Raw genomic sequence first — 23,333 nt, 5'->3', positions numbered from 1 at the left:
GGTTTCATGCCACTGCAGGATTTATAAATGTTAACTTTATGCTGCACACAAGGTAAGATACTTTGGAAACATGACAGTTATGTGACCTTCCAAGCAAACCTCTCAACTGTCCAGATTTTTGCAGAATGTCCAGATTTTTGCCTCATATTTTTGGTCTGTTCCTCATAACATTTGCGGTTATCTGCATTTTTGTGGCAAATCAGTGAGGATTGAATTCACTATATAATGACAGGCATTTACGTTTCAGACTTCACATCTTTCAGAAAATGCATGGTAACACTAGACCTTTTATTCTAACAACTTTCTAAGTTTATAAGAGCAACATTTAAAATGTGTCCCTGTTCTGGGGGCTTTGTCCCCCTATTATTTTTGACTTTGTCCAGATTTTTTGTGCCAAGAGTTTGAGTTATGCTTCCAAGTCTCAGAACTAGGAGTCATTATGGACTGTGTCTACTTGTTATTTATATGTTCATATATGAAGCTTGAAAACATCCTGCTGTACTAGACAATATACTACATGATTTTTACATGCAAGAACAGCTTGCTGTTTTAGAAAAAAGACTTAATACACACTGTTGTAATAAAAACACTTAATGATTGCCTCGAGATCAAGTAGGGTTATAATTATTGAGAAACTGAGAATATATATATATATATATATATATATATATATATATATATATATTTGGTTTACCATGAGAGGGTCGAACCATACTCCATCGAATGATGGAATTACCGACCCACTTCCGCTAAAACGACAATGTTGAATTCCGTCATTGTCAAAATATGACTCGCTGTAAATCTCGGAAAGGCTTTAACATGGGTCGAGATGGGGCAAGATTCATACTTCAACAATGTCGGGTTCGACATTGTTGCCGTTCGGCCTCCTGACTTTGACTGAAGTTCGAACTTCTAATGCCAAACCTTTATATATCTATATATCTATCTATCTATATATATATATATATATATATATATATATATATATATATATATATATAGCGTCTAGATTATCTTGTCAAAAGATGACAATATCGAACGGCTAAAACATCAAAAATGCCATACATCGAAACTGTTCCCCACAACCCCTGCTAATTATATATACCAACTCCAAGATCGCACTACAGTGAGGAAAGAGCAAATTTTCTCATCCCCACTGTACCATGATCGCACAACAACCCTTTTGATGTACGCCATTTATGATATTATTGCCGTTCGATATTTTCAACATGCGATAAGGTGAAGTAGACCCTATATAATGTTTTATGTAGAGTGCATGCATTTAAAAGAACAAAGTTGTCTTTAATATGAATTAGCTGTATTCATTTACTAATTAATTGTATTTTTATTTGCTCTTAAGCAAACAGCTTTATAGCATTACTATAAGATGCGTTATAGTGATAGCGGATGATAGGACTGGATGTGACCATACTCTTCTTCAGCTGCTTAGACAAATTATTTGATACAATGAAAAGCCAACCAAGGAGATAAAAGCAACAACTCATGGAAAAATGTTTTGGTTCTTGCTTATATTCATTTAAAATTCATACACTGGTGTGAGTGGTATCTGCGTATGCTGACCTTTACTGTTGTAACCACATCTGGAATGGTACTTGAAGTTGCCCTTGTTCATCTGTCCCAAGGGTATTAGACTAGGTTGTTTCTTTTCACCTTATAACTGGGCTAAAAGGCAGATAATGGAAAGGGAAGCTGTGTTTTGCCTTTGTTTTGTACAAAGGTTTGAGTATTTATTGTGTAAAATGTAGAATACAGTGGTTTTACAAGGTCCCTGTTAAATTCAACATCAAACGCAGAAAGGCCTAATGCAGACCTTGGAGATTTTACCAAGTTGTGGAGCAGCTGCATTAGCCTCTGGTTCAGTGACACTTCACAGACAGCTTAACATGTTATCTGTCACACCAGGTCAGCTTCTCACCTTAGCACCTGTTCCTGGAACCAGCAAGTGGCCTGCATCACCTCTCACTATGAGCTGCAATTACAGAAGTCCTGTGGCGATGACCCTGCAGATAGTTGTGTTGTGAATGCTTGTTTGTGCAGAGGTTGCTGTGACATAGCAGTGTCTGCTCCAGTTTCTTTTGCTGCCAAAATTTACAGAATATTATCTCTGGACTCCAGGGGACAGCATTCCAGTGACTGTCTTATTACTTGTACTAGCAGTATGTGAATAAATCAGTTTTGGCAGTATAATAAATCATTAAATTACTTAGAGCTGACTGGTGCTGTTTATTTCCAAGCATTCCAGATACGAGTAACTGCGAAAAAATAGGTCTGTCTGTTTCTTTCACAGTTCTTTCTATATATCTTAAAATATTTGGTTTAAAATCCAGGTTATTCTTTACTTCAGATCTGTAAATTTGCTGAGAAACCCAGTTACATTTGAAAAACAGTATGAATTTATATGCATAGTTCTAACTGATTATGTTTTGTGATTCTAAGAAACTTGTCAGAGCTAGTCAGGTTTTTCATATTGTAAGATACAGGAAAGCATGCTATCATTATATGAGAGTAGTAGCTATGCATACAAATACAGTAGTAAACTAACAAGTGATGTGCATCAAATCTGTGAGTAATATGTAATAAACAGACCAGCTGCTCCACTTCAAGTGCTGATTTTCTGGAAATATCCAGTATCTGTCACCTTCCTGTTGATAGAGTTTGGCTACCGCCTGCTACACCATCATCGCTGTGACATCTTTGATAAGTGACATCATACAGCTCCTGGACAATACCACCACTGTCACTGAGATAATAAACAGATGGCAGTGCAGGGAATGGTTGAAGATGGCTGTCCTAGATGACATTTAGGGTACTTTTTAGGAAATGGCATCAATAAAGCTAAAAAGATGGCTATGAGGTGCGAGACGGGCAGAGGTTGGCAATTGAAAGAGAACAAAAGATACTTAACAAGTAGTACTATTCTGTGTTCAGGAAAAAGAAGAGAAGCTCACAAATGGGTTATCGACCCAGTCTGTTCACTGAGTGATGAACTCTTACACTTCAAGTTGGAAAAAGCATCAGTGCCTAGTGGTATTGGTCAACAAACTCTAAAAGAACTGAGGCTAGACCGGCACTATCAGCCAACATGTTTAACAAGCCAAAGGAAGCAGGAAAGAGTACATAAGAACCAGAACAGTACCAAGAAACGGAATTCTCTTGCATAAAATTGGGATGAAAGCAACAGCTGAAACTCTAGACCAGTTAGTGTCTGGGAAAACGCAGTTTGTTCTTAAGTGAGGAACTACTCAGTGCTGAGAGATGAATTAACTACACATCCAAAGGCAGCATGGAAATTGACTGCTTAGTGTAAAGAATTAAGGTTATGAGGTGCGAATGAGCTTCATTCTATAGTTATGGGTTTCATTCCCTCTCTCTTTTTCTCTCACTTTTTGACTCATCAAGTCTCCACTGAAAAGGAGCCTCAGCCTGGTTAACAGCAAATATAAAAAAGTAATAAAAAGTAATTTGGAAGAAACTATGCATGCAGCCTGCATAGATGTTTGCAGACATCTTGCATTCCGTCTAACAAGATAAGATTTGCTAGAGAATGCTAGTGACAAACAGGAATCACACAGTAATTGTAAATTCTGTTTACACTGAAGGAGTTAACAGACTGATACTGCAGGGCTCAGTAGTGGGGTTAGTCCCAGACTGATACTGCAGGGCTCAGTAGTGGGGTTAGTCCTCCTTTTATGTTTATAGGTAACACTGTAAAGATGCAATGAAGAAAAGTTTTAGTTCCTTGAGGGCTACATTGTCTTGATAGGAGTGGGAAGGATAAAGAGAGACTTTACAAGGCTAACAGAGTGTCATATGTCTAGCCACTAGGATAATGCAAATAATTCAGAGTACAGTAGAGAGTCGGTTATCCAAACATCAATTATCCGAAACGTAAATTATCAGAACCAGCTTTCCAAAGTTTTCAGGTAGGGAAAATTATAAAGTCTGAATATGTAAACATTATATGTATTTGCTTGAGCTTGCTTTTTGAGCTTGTAGCCAGCTCGTGTGTGAAAATATTTTTTATTGGCCACTGCAATCACTGGATGGTTGAAAAGTGCATAAAAACATGATTTTAGAAGTTTTTTTATCCGGTTCAATTATATATTTGATTATCTAAACAGTCTGATTATCCAAACTACCCTAGGTCCCAATTAGTTCAGATAATTGACTGTTTACTGTAATGCATTTTGGAATGAAAACCCAAGAGAAGAATAGACTAGTGGGGGACAGAGGTAATGGTTTCATATTATCATAAAGTATGCAAGAAATCTGGGATGGCAGGATAGCACGTGGATGAAAAGAGATAGAGAGAAACTGAGACAGTGAGCGAGGGGACATTTCTCATAGAAAGGAGATGGCTGTTATTCCTGTCTAGGTAAGCCTGTCTTACTATTGAGGGAAGTTAGCTAGAGAGCTCAGACGCCTGAACACATGCAGATATGCAAAACACTTGAGAACAAATTGGGCAGATGATAGCAGTGCAGCTGAGATATCTGTTTAGATATGAAAGAATCTATAGAAAGTAAAAGCCATGAATGTCAGTTCTTATGCAGATGATGCATGTAAGTTCACTCCTCACACTGTGTACTGTGAAGCTAAAACAGTTCCATAGTTTCCCATTGTTCTTGGTTCCCCTTGTGTTGAAGGTACTCTCTCCGTCTCTTGCATTGTATATAAATTCAGCTGTGTTTTAAAATATATACTTTTTGATTTACTGTACTTATCTTTTCTTCTGTGTAAGGTTATAAAGTATCTCATTCCCACAGTTTGGTACTGCGCATAGCTGTTTTGTTGTAGGAAGTCCTCCCACACTGTTGTTCAGGATAGCTGGAAAGACACATTACCTCATTCGGTGGCATCAGTGATAATACAGTGGATAGAGGGCGACTGTGGTGTTGACGCTGTACATTTGTGTGGGAGTCTGGAGAGGAAATTCAGGCAACTTAAGAGGTAGCTCACTTTCAGTGGGAATGAAGGTGTCAGGTCCCGGAACAAGATCACCATTTAGCAGTGGCAAGTTCAAGAGGTGGAATCTGCTTGCCATTTTTTTTTTTGGGGGGGGTCTCATTGTGGGAACATGCAGATCCTGGCAAGTTAGGAGCACTGCATGCATATATGTCATCATTGGATTAATAAGGAAGCATAAAGAAGAAGAAATTTCTAACTCCTGTAATAAAAATGTTGTTATGGCATTAGACCACTTAATTTTCTCTCTCCCCACACTGGTATTTGAATCTAGATGTTTACTACTGGAAGCATGAAGCATTTCTTCATGAGGTGGCATAGGTTACTAAGAATTAGTTTGGGGGGAGGCCTGTGTGTACTACTGAGTGAGGCTAAATTCAACAGCAGTCATTTATGATGGTGAGGACATAAAGTATTCGGGGATTAATCTTTCCTGCTGACTTCTATTCAGCTGTGCCATTTAGTGTTGTAGCTTTTAGTGTTTCATGCAGTTGCATATATGATCTTTTGGGCTCGTACGTCCAAGTGCTAGCATTTGAGGAAGCCTGTTTCTCTGTTGCAACGTCAACATTTGCACACTGTGCTGAAGGGGCAGAGCTCTCACCTGTCCAGAATTTCACAGAATGTCCAGATTTCGCCTTATATTTTTGTATGTTCCTTATAAAATTTCTGTTTCACTTACAAATTATTAAAGATTGAAGTCACCAAATAAGGGCAGACATGATTTTCAGTCTTCATATCCTTCAAAAAATGCATATTAATGCACTTGTTCTAGCAATTTTCTAAGTTTATTAGAGCAGTATGTAAAACGTGTCCCTTACTCTGGCCCTTTGCCCCCTCACCATTATTTTTTGCTTTGTCCAAAATTCTTGCACTAACAGGTTGTAATGTATGTCATGGTAGATTCATTTACCTCACTGGACTTTGTCATATAGATAATTCCCAAAATAAGAATATGCATGCTAGAGGAGGTGCAGTTTGATAGATGGGTGGGGTGTTTTGGGGGGAAATTAGGAACCATGAAAGGAAAAGCTGTTTTTCCTCTGAGGCAGAATAACCAGTCCTTAAAAAGGGTGGTAGATTCAAAAAGATATGAGTTCAGCAACACATTGTAGATACATACACTTGTTCAGTGAAGGCAAGTTGTTAGTTGGTTTGGGTTAACAACTGAAGCTGAAAGCAGGAAGTTGAACAATGTATTTTTTTTCTGTTAAATCTATTGCCATCAAGTAAACTAATTTTTTCATAGGGAATGGAATAATGACAAGGAAGCTCACAAATGTAAAACTCCTACAAATATAAAACATAAGTCATGAGCAGCTAAAGTTGAACTAAAAATGCTGGGCCATATACCAGCCCTGTTAATGTAATATGGCTTGACCTTTACTTTCTCTCATTATGTCCACTTTCATTTCCCCTGTCTGAATGCAACAACATTATCTAGTGTAGGGGGACAGTTGAAGTGAACCATCATTTTCGGGCCTTCATCTTTAGATTATTTATATTTTTTTCTTATTTTCATCCATCCCTAACATTGTCCCAACTCCCAGCATGCAGTGGAATCGATGCATATTATGTGTGCATTTAGAGACACACACACAGACATGCACACTCACTCTCTCTCTCTCTCTCTCTCTCTCTCTGTAGATGCTACAGATTCCTAGGTAGGTGTTAGCTAACTGCTCCTGTGGACCATTTTAAGTTTAGTCACTTTCCCTTTTGGTGCTTGAATTAACCTATCACAGTTGATATTCCACTGGCCTTACCCATCACATTATCAATAATTATATATTACCTCTATTGACAATAATAATTTGAGAGGACTCATGCATGGAATAAAGCATTTAGAAACTTACTTCTGTCCATTAGTAGTCGAGGGGGCAGTCCTGGGATAAATTTTCTTTTTCCCATCCATAGATCCAAGTTGCACTTGAACATGGACAAGGATGAGCTTTGTTTTACATGAATAGGGAGCCTGTTCCAGAGCAGCATTATGCTCTGCGAGATGTACATGTCTCGCCAAACCACTCTCTTGATGCTGCAGAAGAGATTTAGGTTCCTGGACCAAGTATTTCTGATGCCATTTGACATGCTGATATGCAGTGAATCTATCAGTATTGCTTCAGAGGATGCCTTGTATGCCAAATAAAGGTAATCTCTTAAAAGTCTGTAGGATAAAGAGTATAGTGACAGGGCCTTACATTGATCTATGTAGGATATATTGTTTAGTACTTGTATACTTTTAGTAAGGTATTTTTGTGGATGTTTCAGTTGTTGCATGTGTCTGGACACATACATGACAAAGAGGACATTATATTCAGTGACTGGCCTAATGAAGGCTGAGTAAAATCATATTGTTTGTAGGCTGTGTGGCTTTTGATAGCATTTTAGGGCTTAGTCTTGTGTGATAGCCAGAGGGGATAGATGGGCAAAGTTAAAGTTGAATTTATTGACCAATATGTTTTTTATACCTTCAGCTTCAGCGTAGATAACTTTGTTCACAGTCAAGTCAGTGCATTGCTGTCCTGTACTTTTGAGATTATGAACATAACTAAAAATGCCTTGTGATTTTGTTTGGTTTGGGTAGCTATTTTAAACTTAGCTTTTGTGGATTTTATTAAGCTGACTTGTTTGTTTATTTCAGTGACGAGGGCTCTATTATTCTGGGAATTACTCTTCTGGTCATTGGTCAAAATTCTTTTCCTTTTATTGCTTGTTGATGTTATAGTTTCACCATGTAGGTTTGTTCTGGAGTTTGCCCTGCACTTATTCTGCAGCTGTTTATATGCTGCTATAGTGTGGTGATGTACGTTTCTACATATTATGTGGGGTTAACAGAGTTTGCTGGGGATGTGAAGCTTGCTAGTGTATCACTTAGGACTAGGTAGTCTGTCTTAAGAGAAATTTCTAAAGGTGTATTGTATGGAAGGAATCTCTGGTTTTACTTTGAAGGAGACAGTTACAGTTTTATGGCCAGATCTAACAAGTAACAAAGCTATGAAAGGGATGGTGCAGGATGCTCCCATATTACTAAGGACAAGATTCAAGATGTTGTTCCCCTAGTGGGTACTTTGACTAATTGTTCCAGGGTGGTTGTATTGACAAAGTCCTTGAATCTCTGTGGTTGTACACTAGTCAGTATAATGTAATGTACAAGTGTCTTACCAGGGTCGGGGCTTCCTGTCTGCACCAGTGGACAGTACCCCTTCTCAGAGCCCCCCAGCCCTGGGATGAATGAGACCGCATTATGCTATTCATTCCCACATTCCTTACCTGACAGCTAAGTGAATAGATCCACTGTTCAAACTGGGTCTCCTGCATTGATTACATTCAGGGCATCATCTCTCAAAGTCACAGTGCTATAGACCATACCGGCTGTGTTAATGTATATAATCTGTTAGTAGTAATGATAGTTTTGTATGCTTTACATAAGAAGAAGCTTGTTGTAGGCAGTCCAAGTTAGCATAGCAATTGCATTTTGTTCTTTCATCACAAGGAAGCCTAGGATGACTGAAAAAAGAGGAGTTACATGTGTAGTTTAACTCCATATTTTAAAAGTATTTTAAAATAATTGGGATATTATTTATAATCCTTAAGATGTAATTGGGACATGGTGCTCCACCTGTTTTTTGGTAGAGAGCGAGAAGGTTTTGTCACTTAGTCTCTTGGAAGAGAGATGAAGCTGCATCCATCCATCATTTCCTTGAGTGGAAGTAGTTTTTGTGTGTATTAAAGGGGTTTTGCACACTGACAGTTTCATGGCAAGTGTTATTACACCTGTTTTAGCATCGTCTGAGAAACAGTAGAAACCCAGCTCCTTTCCTCAGTCTGGACTTTTTGAACACTGTATACATTGCTCCCGCCTTATTAATAGGACAGATAAAGCCCCTGACATCAGAGTTTCTCATGCAGTGTTGATGCACCTGACCAGTCAACACCCATCCTGAGTGTTTCTTCAAGGGTAGCAGCTGTCGTATCAAGTGGAGCAGCTTAAATATAGTTAAATCCACATGAGCAAAGTACTGTCAACAGAGGCTTGTGTGTTTTGTACAGCTTTATCTTCTCTAACCTATTAGTGCAAGATTGCTTAATGGTATGATTTCCACACTGACAACTACAGTACACTTACGTACAATAGCTGATTGCTTTCACATATCGTAGAGATCATCTGACTGCATATTTTCTTTTTTAGTTTTTGGTGAGGAAAATTCACTACCTGCAAATAAGGACCAAGTACATTTTAGCAGCAATGTCCTGCATTCCTAAGAAGTCAGTACTTGCTTTAGGGGAGGTCCAAGAAACTATATCTTCACCTTCAATTTTATTTAAGTGCTGCAGCACAAAGCACATAAAATAAAAAGAACAATAAATTACAACTGAAACATTAAAAAGGTAGCAAAATGTGAAAACACAAGTACAGGCTTCAGGTGATAAATTCACAAATAGGGTTGATAAATCAAGACCATTAAATGAAAACTTGGGATTTCTCCAAAACGTTATTATTAAATATCAAATCCAACAGGCAGCACTTAAGAGGCAGTCAAAGGCAGGCCAAAGCTGAACACTCTCAAAACCACCTTGCTAATAGGTTCCATGTATGTGGCATCTGATAAGCAAATGAACAACTATCTGATGTTTCCAGAAGTGCCTAGAGAACCATCATTTATTTACACTTGTGAGGCTGAACATACTACTTGTGGAGCAGATTCTTTTGCCTAAGAGGATTCAGTCATTTGTTGCTTTGTAAATCAATCAGAGGTTGCCACTTAAGAGTCTGTGCAGTAATAGAGATTTTAGATGACTGATGGTTCTTGAGTCCATACCCGAGACTATTTTGATGAAGCATCTTTATGGTTTCTTGAGCTTGGATTGTGGGTAAGATTAGGAGGGCATGTGGGGGCAGTAACTTCTTTGAATCTGGAGGATATACCATTAGTGATTAGTTTGACTAGGTATAATGATTTCCTAATGGTGGTAGGTACGTGTTAATCAAAGGAGGATTTATTTTCCTTGAATTTCCCAAGGTGTCTGATGATGGTATCAGTTCTGGGTGGGTACTGTTTGTGGTAGGTGCTAGGTGTTTGTGCTTCACAAAGAGTGCAGTGCCGTATTATTTTTGAATTTTGTTTGAGTTCAGGAATTAGTGTAAGCTAGTCCATGTTGTAGGATATGAGTATCTGCTGGGAGAGTTAATGACCACATTGAGTTTGTAGTCATCCATGAACGTTTAAGTTAGAGGTCAGTGACATAGTCTTGAACATCAGCTAAATGGATTCAATGCATATCATTCACCATATTAATGAATGTGGTCTTGGTACAGTGGAGAGAGGAAAAACGCAATGTAGGTCTGTGAGCTCTTTCTGGACAAGTATGCACCCTTCTTATCTCAGATTTTAGTCTAGTACTAAGTGTAAGGCTCTTCTAGATCATGTGTGTTTCTGCAAAGACCTACCTTTTTCCAGTGACATTGTGATGTCCAGTCAATATCCCACTGGACTGCCAACAATACTATGATGTTCCTCTACTATCCTGGGTCAGTAACTAAGGAGCTTCAGTCCTCACTACTGACTCCAGTAGGAGACCGTTATTTAAACAGAAGTATAATTTCACAGTTTCCCCTAAGAGCACAACAGGAACATGTTCTATAACCTGGGATTGGACTGTATACTTCTATGTACTCCAAATACAACTCCTTATTAAACACTTCAGGGCAATGTGATCCCAGTTTAAGACCTCTGATGCACTCACACTTAAATACATTAACTCTCAAATATTCAAACACTTTTGGGAAAGCCTAACACAGATTTTCAGCTGTGCCCCTTCCCTAAAATAATACGGTAGCACACTGCCGCCCATCAGAGAGGCTTCATGCCCTTTTAAAGGGGTGTCCAATTATGAAAATTAGATATTAAAACAAATGACAGCTAATGACCTAAAACAGCCAGGCTTTCGGAGTGGCCCGGGAAGTTATCAAAGCAGGTATAAGCACCCTCAAATCACTAAAGAAAACACTTGTTGATCAGCCACAATGTAAGTTAATAAACATATTTAACAATGAGCAAAATGATTAAAAATATAAAACAGTAATTGCCAACAAACAAACAGAACTCAGTCACTGGGAAAATGAAATCAATACTGTAGGACAGAAATCCAACATTTAGAAAAACTCTGATTAGTTATAATTTTCCTGTCTGACTAAAGAACACTATCCCCGATCTAAACTAAATTATTACAAGACAGCAAAGACAGGCTTACAGTTCTTGGTGAGCCCTTTTGGGTATCCACTGCACAGTACAACTGTGAACAACTGATAACTGTAACTTAACTGACTTCAACTGTCTTCATCAGGCTCTTTTATAGACTAGCTTAACTGTCACAACTGTTCCATTTCTAATTTTCATTTCATATTTTGAAACTCGGCCAACAGTTGTTTTCTAAAGTTCCTTCCTGTCTTTCAGCCTCTGACAGCAACATTCTGATGACATCATCTACAGATCAGCTGATTTTGAGACAGTCTGCATTTAGAGTCTGCTTCACAAATTTGTACAGTTAGAAATGTAAAGGAACACTGTCAAGTCTTTAAAGCATTGTGTGCAAACATATTATAAATCAGCCTGTAAGAACTTATTTGCAATATCATAGCTAGTCATGCTGGCATGTAATACATAGGCCAGTCTGAAATTATGTACAAAAACCTCAGCCAGACATGCTAGCACAAATGACAGTGTCTAATTTCTTCACAGACATTACAAGCTTTGTCCTTCTTACCATGATGAACAGAGCTCAAGAAAGAAATTTGACTCCTGCACTTCAAGCAGGGCACAGAATCTATGAATTAAGACCAGTCAGACTAGTGCAGTGGTTAGAGACCTGCTATAATCATTCACTTGTGTCATGGTATGTCAAAGATACTTGTTGTGTGTTAGTTAGAGGAGAGTTCAGTGTCCACTAATGTGGCAAGATCTTCAGTGAAAGACCATTCCCCAGATGAAACTGATGGAGTGCGGAAGAAATAATTTAGAGTAAACTTTAAAAATTCCGCAGCTTTCCTGCAGTTAAAGAACAGAGGGACCAAAATGAGCTCACTCAAAAGCAAGGCAGTCACACCTTGATACTGGCTGTACCATCAGTCAGGGTTAGAGACTGGATTTACCATCACACTAAAGGCCTTCATGTCCAGTAGCAAAATTAAAGCAAGAGTGTGTACTATGGAGGAGAGACAAAAGAAAGAACCCTGTCATAATAGAGTAGCTGAGAATCACCATTTAAGTCATTATATAGAGAGTAAGAATTGCTGGTATAGAAAAAAACAGTAATGGTACAGTCCAAAAAAGAGTTAACTGGTAAAGCCACAAATAAATGGTGAATTAATGCAGTTAGGTAAAGAAACTAGGGTAATACAATCAGGTAAAGTTTGGATGAATTACTAATGATGTGAACCAGTGATATAAGATCTAGAACTAAAATTTGAAAATGTCAAAGAAATGTATTAGGTCAGTCAAAAATAACCAGTTTTCTAAAAAAAAAAACCATCAGCAGACAAAAGGTGTAGCTGGCCCAACCAGTGCCCTGTGCCGGTACCACAAACCAGCTCCCTATCAAGTGAAGAGCAAAAAAAAAAAACACTTTTCTGTAATAATCGGCTTATTACAATTAAATCCATGTCCCCTAGCCCCTCCATTAAAGAACAAAAAATAAATAAATACTTTACTATAAGAAGCTGATCAACATATTGCAGCCAGATACATGCCCCTCCTCCATCCAAACTCTTCCACTGAAGAACAGAAAAAAAAGCTGCTCTTCCTTCTACTGGCATACCTACCAGGTAGCCAGATGTTTGACACGTGCCCCCTCACTCCTGCCCCAGCCATTTCCATTCGGGTCCCATTTTTGTGCCCTATCCCTGACCTCCTTCCATACATTTTGTAGCAAACAGCTGTTAAAGTTCATACCCTGCCTGCACTTAGCACTACAGCACTTATGGATTATTTTAAAAAATCTTTTTTTAAACTGTAGGAAACTGCTTACTACAGATGTAGCAAACAGTTGCTACAGTTTATACCCTGCTTACACAGAGGACTACTGCACTCATGGTTTAGTTAAAAAAAATTTCTTTAAACTGTAGCAAACTGCTTGCTACAATATAGCACGCAGTTGCTATAATTTAAACCACATGAGTACTACAGCACTCAGGTTTGACTGCAAAAACAGTACTAGCTTTTAAAAGCCAGTACTGCATTAAAGAGAGAGATGTGGATAGGCTGATCACAAACACCCCAAAAACATGTCACTCCACACTATCTATGCTACTGTCAGCAGAGACCTTAAACTGAATGTTAGAAATAAGCCCCACATGTGAAACTGGTGATAAAAGATCTAACAATTAGCCCCAGTGACAGACAGACAGAAAGAAGGGTTCAAAATAATCTATAACAGGTACATACTGTAAGATCTACAGCAAGATGTAACTAGGCATAAGTGAGATTATCTGGAAAACTGTAATGAAACAGAAAAACACAATAACTCCATGTAAACATTATTTCAGTAACAAGTAGACTAACTGGTACCGAGTGAATTGAACTAAGGTCAAGTTGGAAGAGAGGGGTAAATGAGTTTGGCAAACAAACACATAGAGACTCAGGTAGGATAACAGTTAACAAAGATTTAAAGACCATGAACGTATCAGCAGAATCTCCCAAAAAGCACTACGAACACATCCCCAGAGACCTCATGCAAAGTATTCCAAACTATCTCTTGTGGACTTTGTCCAATAAATTTTATAAGATATGTGGTGGAAAAATCACAAGTAGGGCAAATTCAAATGTGTGATATAAGGCAAATTAGCTAAACATGAAGATACCAACATAGAACAAAAAACTATTTGCAGTATATATTAAAAGCAGAGTAATTTAATGTAACCTGCCAAGTAAAACAAAGTTCCATTCCTACAATGAATAGAATGACCACTAGTAACCTAGACAAAGCGATAGCAGTTCACAGCTGCAGAACATTATAAATTATGCAGAAGGGTAATAAGTTTTGTGTAAATCAGGCTTTATGATGTTCATTGTATTGTTCACTGTTGTACTTGTGTGGGTAGAAGAAGAAAAAAAGACATAAGTCTAGGAGATAAATCAGAAATGATGTTAGTGGCAGATGGGAATAAGTGTGGAGTTTATTGTAATGTAACTGTTGGCTAATTAAATATATTAAAGGAAGTATATAAACAGAAGTTTGGAGAAAGAAGAGAAAGAGAAGTTGCATGAAAGTGTATGAATTAAAAGGTATGACAAAGATGGAAAAATTAGGAGACCACTGGATTTATTGGATTCAAATTATAAAATATTAGCTAGAATAGAGCAAGATGGATTTGTGCGGAAATATGTAAATAAAATGACAAAGGAAGTAGGTTGGTTCGGTAAATGCAAAGATGAAAGAGAGATGTTATCGTATATTATGAAGGTAGCAGATGTGATTGGGGTCCTAGTGGAATCTTGTAGACTGTATTTGTGATCCACTAAATACAACAACTGAAAGTTTTGATAGGAATGAGTATCTATACTGCCTGAGGTTGAGGTATTTAAGACTTTTCTCGTACTCTGAGGTACAGAGATATTGAAGTTTGCATGAGGAAGGCTCAGTCACCCCACTTTGGTGGTTGCACAGAATGAAGCCCTTCTGCAAAAACACTTGAAAGGTATTGCAGTGAATTTCAGAATTTTACTTTTTTGTTTGAATTATAATTTATATTTTGAAGTTTCGGGACTGACAAGATTAGGTGTCAGACTTGTCATAGAGAGCCAGAACGTGATAATAAGGACAAATAGATGTTGGTGTGACATAGAAAAGAGTTGGGATAATGTAAGAGAGAGTGAATTAGTAAATGCTTTACGTAAGACATGGTTGTAATGAAACAAGGACATTTCTAACAACTCACTTGTAAGACCAAATGTTAATGGTAACCTCTGAAGACAATATTTAGTTATTAAATGTATCAAACAAAGATGTGCTTAAGTCCTTTTTACTGTGTGATTTGTACAGACCTAGTAATAAAAAAGTAATATGAAGAGAAGGAGCAGAAAAACTGGAACTATGTAAAGGATTTAGAATTCCTGAGATACTTACGTATGCATGTGATGCAATTTTAATAGAAAAAGAAGAAAATGGGGGCGTGATTGGAGGTAGGTCATGAATCGTGTAGGATGTTAGGTCTGAGAATAAGTTAGCTAAAGTATGGGAAGGAAAAGAAAGTAGTAGGCATAGATTTAGAAGGTAAAGGTTCTTGAATACGTTTTGGAAGGTGGAGGATCGCTGTCGAAGGATGGGGTGTATTAAAATCATTTTTTTAACCGTCATTGCCCCTACTGCCTGTTAATCCACCAGCCTTCTCCAAGCCTAACTGTTCCATTTGTTCCCCATCACTGGAGTAAAGGTCTGGTGGAAAGGGGCATCTTTCAGACAGCCATTGGGGTGGTTTGAGGGCTTTCAACTTATGTTCTTTGTGGAGCTGATGGGGGCATGCAATGAACTGTCCATTTTTGTCATCCCTCAGTTCTGCAAGGGACATTGCCATCAAGCAGCACTGTCCTCTTCCTTCAGATATGAAAGTGGTTTCCCCTGGTCTCTGCTGGAGAAATCCCACTTCCCTATGTGCTCCCCAAGCACCCACAACCCACACCATATCCTGGAAGAGACGAGCAGGTCATACCCTTCACTCCTCTACCTAACTGCCTGACTGAGACAGGTATTAAAACAGTTGACAAAAGTTGCCAAATTATGGAATGTTATGTTTCAAGTAAGAGTCAGAATAAGAAAAGTGCATTACCTGGAGAAGGGAGTTGCATAGCAGATGCATTACCTGGAGAAGGGTTGCACAATAAGTGCATTACCTGGAGAAGGGAGTTGCACAGCAGGTGCTTTAGCCGGAGAAGGGAGTTGTACAGCAGGCGCATTAGCTGGAGAAGGGAGTTGCACAACAGGTGGATTACCTGGAGAAGGGAGTTGCACAACAGGTGCATTACCTAGAGAAGGGAGTTGCACAGCAGATGCATTACCTAGAGAAGGGAGTTGCACAGCAGGTGCATTAGCTGGAGAAGAGAGTTGCACAGCAGGTGCATTACCTGGAGAAGGGAGTTGCACAGCAGGTGCATTACCTGGAGAAGGGAGTTGCACAACAGGTGCATTACTTGGAGAAGGGAGTTGCACAGCAGGTACATTATCTGGAGAAGGGAGTTGCACAGAAGATGCATTAGCTAGAGAAGGGAGTTTCACAGCAGTTGCATTACCTGCAGAAGGGAGTTTTGCACAGCAGGTGAATTAGCTGGAGAAGGGAATTGCACTGCAGGTGCATTAGCTGGAGAAGGGAGTTGCAAAACAGGTGCATTACCTAGAGAAGGGAGTTGTACAACAGGTGCATTACCTGGAGAATGGAATTGCACAGCAGGTGCATTAGCTGGAGAAGGGAGATGCACAACAGGTGCATTAGCTGGAGAAGGGAGTTGCACAGCAGGTGCATTACCTGGAGAAGGGAGTTGCACAGCAGGTGCATTACCTGGAGAAGGGAGTTGCACAGCAGGTGCATTAGCTGGAGAAGGGAGTTGCACAGCAGGTGCATTACCTGGAGAAGGAAGTTGCACAGCAGAGCAGATGCATTACCTGGAGAAGGGAGTTGCACAACAGGTGCATTACCTGGAGAAGAGAATTGCACAGCAGGTGTATTTGCTGGAGAAGGGAGTTGCACAACAAGTGCATTACCTGGAGATGGGAGTTGCACAGTAGGTGCATTAGCTGGAGAAGGGAGTTGCACATCAGGTGGATTAGCTGGAGAAGGGAATTGCACAGCAGGTGCATTAGCTGGGGTAGGAAGTTGCACAGCAGGTGCATTAGCTGGAGAAGGGAGTTGCACAGCAGGTGCATTAGCTGGAGAAGGGAGTTACACAGCAGTTGCATTACCTGGAGAAGGGAGTTGCACAGCAGGTGCATTACCTGGAGAAGGGAATTGCACAGCAGGTGCATTAGCTGGAGAAGGAAGTTGTACAGCAGAAGAATTTTGTTCATGTGAAGCATTAACAAAGGAGTTGGTGATGGAAACCTTTTTAGAGTTTTGTGCTCAAAATTAAACCTCACTATAAAGGGAATTCTTTATTTTTGAATACAAAAATAGAGGGAAAACATGATTCACCCAATGGTGTTTTTGCATTTTTTGAATGATTTATGTATTTAAAAAAAATGTGATGGAAAAGAGGAATCCCAAGGATTCAGAGAATTCCTTTCCATTTATGCTAATTGCCCAGTGAGGGGTGGTCAGTTAGTGCAACTGAGAAAAATTTGGATTTAAAGTAACGGTAAAACCACGCTGAGAAACTTCTAACTACCAGCTCAATACAATGCCTGTCAATCAGACTCTGTGCTGTTAGATGTGACTACTCTACTGTTCTCCCTAGCTGCCATTGCATCAAGTTAGCAAAGGAACCCCCCCCCCACCCCACAAGCACACATTGCATGCACACTCACCCTCTCCATCACCTACCTAACTCCCATAGTGTGATCACCAAAGCTGATGCACACATGCCTGCGCACACTCACACACACATACAGTGACAGCCCCCACCCCTACAGTTCTGTTGCACTTATCTGCACCATGAGCATTCACATACAAGTGAATGGTGTCTTTTGACTGTATTCACTTTTTCCTCCTACAGTAAAAGTTTTCTTGACTGAGCAAATTGGTAACCATTGACATTTTCCAGGAGAGCTCATAATTAGCATTTTCAGTCCTCCATACCGAACCATGCGCTTCCCTAGTGAGACTAATGTTTGCCCTATCCTAAGGCCTAACTTCAGAGTTGGAGCTGTATGCAAAATCAGAAAGGCTTACCCCGGTATAAAAATTCTCCAAGTTAAGACTTCCATATTGCAAGAAGATAAAGAGCAGAAGAAAGAAATAAAAAAGAAATAGTATAAAAAACAATGGAAGGTTCATTGTGAAGGAGAATGGGGACGAAGTTTATGTTCAAAGAAGATTCTAAGTAAATGCTGTAGGGAAATGGTTTGAATATTGCGAATAATCATGCAAGGAAGTTGATTACAAAGAGAAGAAAGAAAATACATTGTGAAGGTAGTGTTTGGGATATTTTTAAGGATATTTAACTGAGAAAGTAAGGTCTGGGATTTTATTTTTAATTAATTAAGAAAGTAAAGTTTGAAATGTTATTCTTAAGGATATTTTATTTCTTAAAAAGAAAATTAAATCCAGAGTGATAGTAGACAATAATGCTGTGATAATGTGAAGTCTTGTGAAAATAAAGAAACATGGCAGCTTGCTTTTTTAAGTTGTGAAACAAATGAAGGGTTTAGGTGACAGGAGACGTCGTACATCAGACGATTAAGGAAAGTAATAGAGGAATTTAGTTTCTGTGCTGTATGAATTGCAAAGTGGTAATGATGCTGCAATGCTTTTATTGTTTGGATATCCTGGATTGAAAGGTATAGAAGATCATTATATAATAAGAAATGGGCTAAGTGATTTGGTTATTAGACATTTACAACTGCGCAAACAAATGTTGAAACATAAATAAGAAATTTACGGGTAGGGGTAAGGGAGAGAGAAAAATTCTGTTATTGGATGAAGTGTATTGAGGTTTGTTTGTAAAACTCCCTCTCTATATGTGTGTGTGTATATATATATATATACTAATCATTTTAACTACAAAAACTCTTACTGTTTTTAAGTGCTTTGGAATCATTTATATCTATGTGATTTGCTCTTTCTCTTTTCTAAACATCTCTCTTCCATTTCTTTTATCTCTTTTACAATATTCAGTACAACATATACAGTTGGCTTAGACTTCGATTTCCATTTTCTAGTAATTGTTTTATGGCAGTCAACAGAATTAAACTTAACAAGGCCTTACTATGTCTAGGCAATTTGGATCCTGTGTCCCAGCTAAAAAGCATCATTCCTTAGTTACAGCCATTTGCTCACCAATATTTCTGGCAGAGTACTCTGTATGGAATTCTTAAACTGCCAATTTATTACAGCCGCCAAAAAATGTTCCCCAGTTACTTCTTTCTTCCCCTTCACACCTCAAACATTTGCTGTCTACCTGAGGAAAAATTCTTTGAAGTCTGCTTGGAGTATAAAAATGCTATGCAAATACTTCCCAGCAAAAATCCAAATTCTTCTGGACTCTGTTTAATACTTGGAAACAAAACACATGATTCTGTTTTTTGAAAACATTGTGCAACATTAATAAGAAGACTAGCTAAGAGAGCTGAAAATTTATTGTGCGTCATTTAAAGAGAAGACATTAGCTAAGAGGGCTAAAAATTTACAGGCTTGCATAGAGTCTTCTTCTTTCGGCTTTTCCCGCTTAGGGGTCGCCACAGCAGATCACCTGTCCGCTCATGATTGGCAGTGGAGTTTTACGAAGTCGAGTTGCCAGCCCAGCGCCCAACCTTCCACAGAAGGCGCACACATGTATGTACTCATGCCTAGGGGCAATTTGGAGTATCCAATCCACCTAACAGCATGTCTTTGGGATGTGGGAGGAAACTGGAACACCCGGAGTAAACCCACACGAACACAGGGAGGACATGCAGACTCCACACTGAAGGCACCCCAGCCACGGATCGAACCGGAAAGCCTCTTGCTGTGAGGCTACAACGCTAACCGCTGCACCACCGCAGCCGCCCACACAGGATTGCATAGAGTATAAGGAATTAATATTCCTAACTCCTCTCCCTTTGCCTTTTAGCCAATAAAGTACAAAAGGCTAGGTGTGATTCTAAGTCTCCTAGATGGATAGGAATTACCTGGAGTTCTCTACCTGCAAAATTAATAGGTGCAGATCAGTGGAGACGACTTTGGGAGATTGACATGGGCAAGTGTCAGTGAGACGCACAAGGCTAACATTTTGAGAGAGAATTTAAGGTTTTGTCACTCAGTCCACATACGTGTAGCAGCTCAAAGTATTGTCTTGTCTTACCTTGTCACCCAACTGTTTCTAGATGGGATTCCAGAAAAAAAATGTAATGGGGCAAATTACTTCACTGCCCATCACGATAGTTAAAATGGTACTTAAAGACAGATTGTTTTATATAGGAAGAAAGGTTTCTTCTGCATTAGATATTGGTCCCCAGTCATCCATTCTGGGACTATAGATGTCTTTACCTCCAGGATAAGTCCCCATTTTTCTGCACTTCTTTGATGCTGTATTTCCTGACTGTTGTTATACAGGCTTCCCGAGACAAGACAATGGGGAGCGCACACACACACACACACACACACACACACACACACACACACACACACACACACACACACACATTACTGTACTGGCGACTTCTTATAGGATTTCTTATAAGGATGCAGATATCCTGTACCAGCCTGAGTGGCAGTGAAGCATCTGAAAATTGGATGTCATTAATTTGGACATCCAAGGTGAATACTTTGTTCTTCGAAGCATGTGTATCAAGAGTACTTTAAATTTCAGCAGCAGGCTTCAGCAAAACCAGACTCTCCCACTTCATGGATGCCTCCTCTGAAAAAGAGAAAAGGACTCCTTATCCCTAGTTTAGAGAGGGATGATGAACATTTAGCCTTTTTAAACCAAATGGCTCTGTTTTTAGGCTAAACACAGATTATGGGGTGAATATACCTTATCTTCTGTACCTCTCAACCTCTTAGAGCCAGGAATCTGGAAAAAGCTATAACTAAAAGTGGGACAAAGGCCCCAAAATAGAGATATTTTTAAAATATTGCTCTTACAAACTTAAAAAGTTGATAGAATAACAGGTTTGGCAATAGCATGCATTTTCCGAAGGGTATGATGTCTGAAACTCAAATGTCTGTAATTATTTTTTAACTTCAGTATTTAATGATTTGCTACTAACCACAATTTTATAAAACATGGACCAAAAATATGAAACAAAAATCTGGACATTCTGTGAAAATCTGTAAGTTGAGAGGTACGTTTCTGGTTCTCGAGGATGTCTCTTTTGGGTGTCCCTTTTAGTTAGTGCACAAATAATTTTGAAGGCTTAGCAATAAGGCATACTAGGCTGCTGAAGCATTCAAAGTCTAAAATCTTTATTGAAGGTTTTGAAGCCTAAAGGCCTTGCCATCTCTCCTATTACTGTTTCTGTTGAAGATGTCATTGTTGAGCGATCCCCATAGCAGTATCTCTAGACATCTGCTGCCTGGAAACTTGAGGCAAAGAGTAGAAGGTCAGTAGAGGTTACTATTTAAAACACCTAGTGGCAGATTCAAATGTCACTGTTTATTTTCCTAGACTTAAGAGATCTAAAAAAAACAATAACTCTTAGTACTTTGTCAGAAGACAGCAAGAACAGACTGGTAGATCAGACATTTACTGCTTCTAAAATCCAAGGTGTAAGAACAGTTATTTACCAGACTCATATGGTGCAGTAAGACAGTGAGAGCAGACTGTTAGATAAGTTTGGGAAGTGAGCTTAAAACTCTGTAAGAGCAGTTAATTACTAGACCCATGTGGGGAAGTATGAAGGGAAGATTAGTAAACCAAAATGGAGTTTTTCTTAAGAGTTAGCTGATGTTTCCTTTAAAGTAAAAGTCACCAAAAAGGTAAAAATGTCTGACAGAGTGGGGTCTTCAGTAGCTCAGCTGTATTGAGGTTCATATTTTGGGAAGGCAGTGTTCCTGGTGACCATCATGTCTGCGCACAAGATCTCAGAAATTTCAGGCCTTATTTGTAATGAGCCACAGCTGCTCTTTTGCAAGGACTAGGTGGCCTCTAGGGCAAATTTATGTTTCCTTCCACAAATAATTTCTAAGTTGCCCCTGAACCAGTCCATTCTTTTTCCAGTTTTCTTTGTGTGGGAGGAATGCAGAGAGAAGGAGCCCTTCACACTTTGGATGTCCACTGTGAGTTCAGACTTTACCTAAGATAGGTGGATGAGTTTTACAATACAGACTGGATTTGGGGTGGGTTCACAATTGCAGGGCAAGCAGTTATTTTCTCAACAGTTGACAGTTAAATTTGTATTAAGTGTGAAGTGCTACTGGCTAACCTTACGTCTTTAGAGAAATGTCTGCTTCCAGAGCATATTTCAAGAGTCTTCATTGCAGACATGCAAATCACTGCTTGTCTTCCATTCACATATTCATTAAGCATTACTGATGTTACTGGGAGTGTGGGAGTTTGGCCTTCTTTGAAAAGTAAGTATTCACAGGGCTCAGTCTTCTGAGCTTCTGCAGCTCCTTCCACCCTAATGGTTTACTGATTGGGATTCAGTGTAGGCAAGAACTCATCAAGTGGAGTCCTCGACCTTATAGCAGATACTCTTTAAATTATCAGTTAATCTATAAGAATGGTCTTCATGAGCAATCAGGTTTACCCTCCCATCCTCCTTCTTACAGGTGTATCTTTCAGCCTTCTTCTACTCTTGGAGTTCCATGCAAGTCAGACAACTTAATGCTGTTATTAATACTTGTTATCTTTACTAGTGCAAATCTTCATTGTTACTTTTAATTATAGAAAGGTGCTTTAATGATTAGAGGTGCACTGGCAGGCATGGGTGATGAGGCATTTGGGATATGACATCACACTGTGCATTGAACTTGCTGGACATATTTTCTAGTGCATGCATACATGGCAATTTTTTTTTGCAGAAACTAGATTGATGACTAGGATGAACTTAATTAAAGACTACTCAAAGAGGGTCCTCTTCTTAGATTAGTGGATATTGTAGGAAAGCATTTGCTATTTCTAGTAAGTCTGAGCATGCAGCTGTACTTTGAGGGTTGGTATCACATTATTTGAGTAAAAGAGGCAATTCTTACCAATACATTGTGCATAGTGTTGTTGATATCAGCTGTTATGTCACACCTACTCCAAATTAAAAGGAGTCCATCTTAAAAAGTTTGTTCTAGCTGCAGTTGTTGAATCTTTGTAGACATTCAGTTTTCATTATATTTAATTTTATTTTATTACAGAACCATCATATATGACAATAGCCCCTCCGATATGTGACACCTTGGGAAACTGCACTCTGACAGAATGGGACTGCTTGTATGGATTCAAGCTGAATGCGAATGGGTGTCGGACATGCCAGTGCAAAACTAGTGAGTAACCTGCTCTATTGAGACTCTGTTTTCTGCACCATCAGATTTTAGTTCCGTTCCTAGTTGTCATAGTTACTGGCTGTAGCCTTCATTTAAACGTAAGGCATTTTTGTAAATTTGTGGGTTAAATGGAGTTGAAAGCATTTCAGAACTGGGCTGTGAGAAGGGTCATGAAGGAGGAATGAAAGATAAATATGTGTAAGAAAAGAAGGTAGTTTTGTTCATCTTCTGTCCCCCACCCCAG

General features: G+C 39.0%; 1 protein-coding gene across 2 annotated transcripts in view; it reads left to right on the top strand.

Moving 5' to 3' along the window:
* Window positions 1–23,333, top strand: part of CRIM1 (cysteine rich transmembrane BMP regulator 1) — a 1,731,222-nt gene that overhangs the window by 1,356,527 nt on the left and 351,362 nt on the right. For both annotated transcript variants that reach the window (XM_044058922.1, XM_044058913.1), the window contains exon 8: window positions 22,961–23,089. In XM_044058922.1, the coding sequence (XP_043914857.1) occupies window positions 22,961–23,089 (129 nt within the window). The remainder of the gene's footprint in view (window positions 1–22,960; window positions 23,090–23,333) is intronic.

The sequence above is a fragment of the Protopterus annectens genome, chromosome 1.part2 (genome assembly GCF_019279795.1).
Source record: "Protopterus annectens isolate FY-2018-M chromosome 1.part2, PAN1.0, whole genome shotgun sequence".
In the NCBI taxonomy this organism is placed as follows: Eukaryota; Metazoa; Chordata; order Ceratodontiformes; family Protopteridae; genus Protopterus; species Protopterus annectens.
Note: the sequence above shows the minus strand (reverse complement) of the source record. Positions and strands in the feature narration are given on the sequence as shown.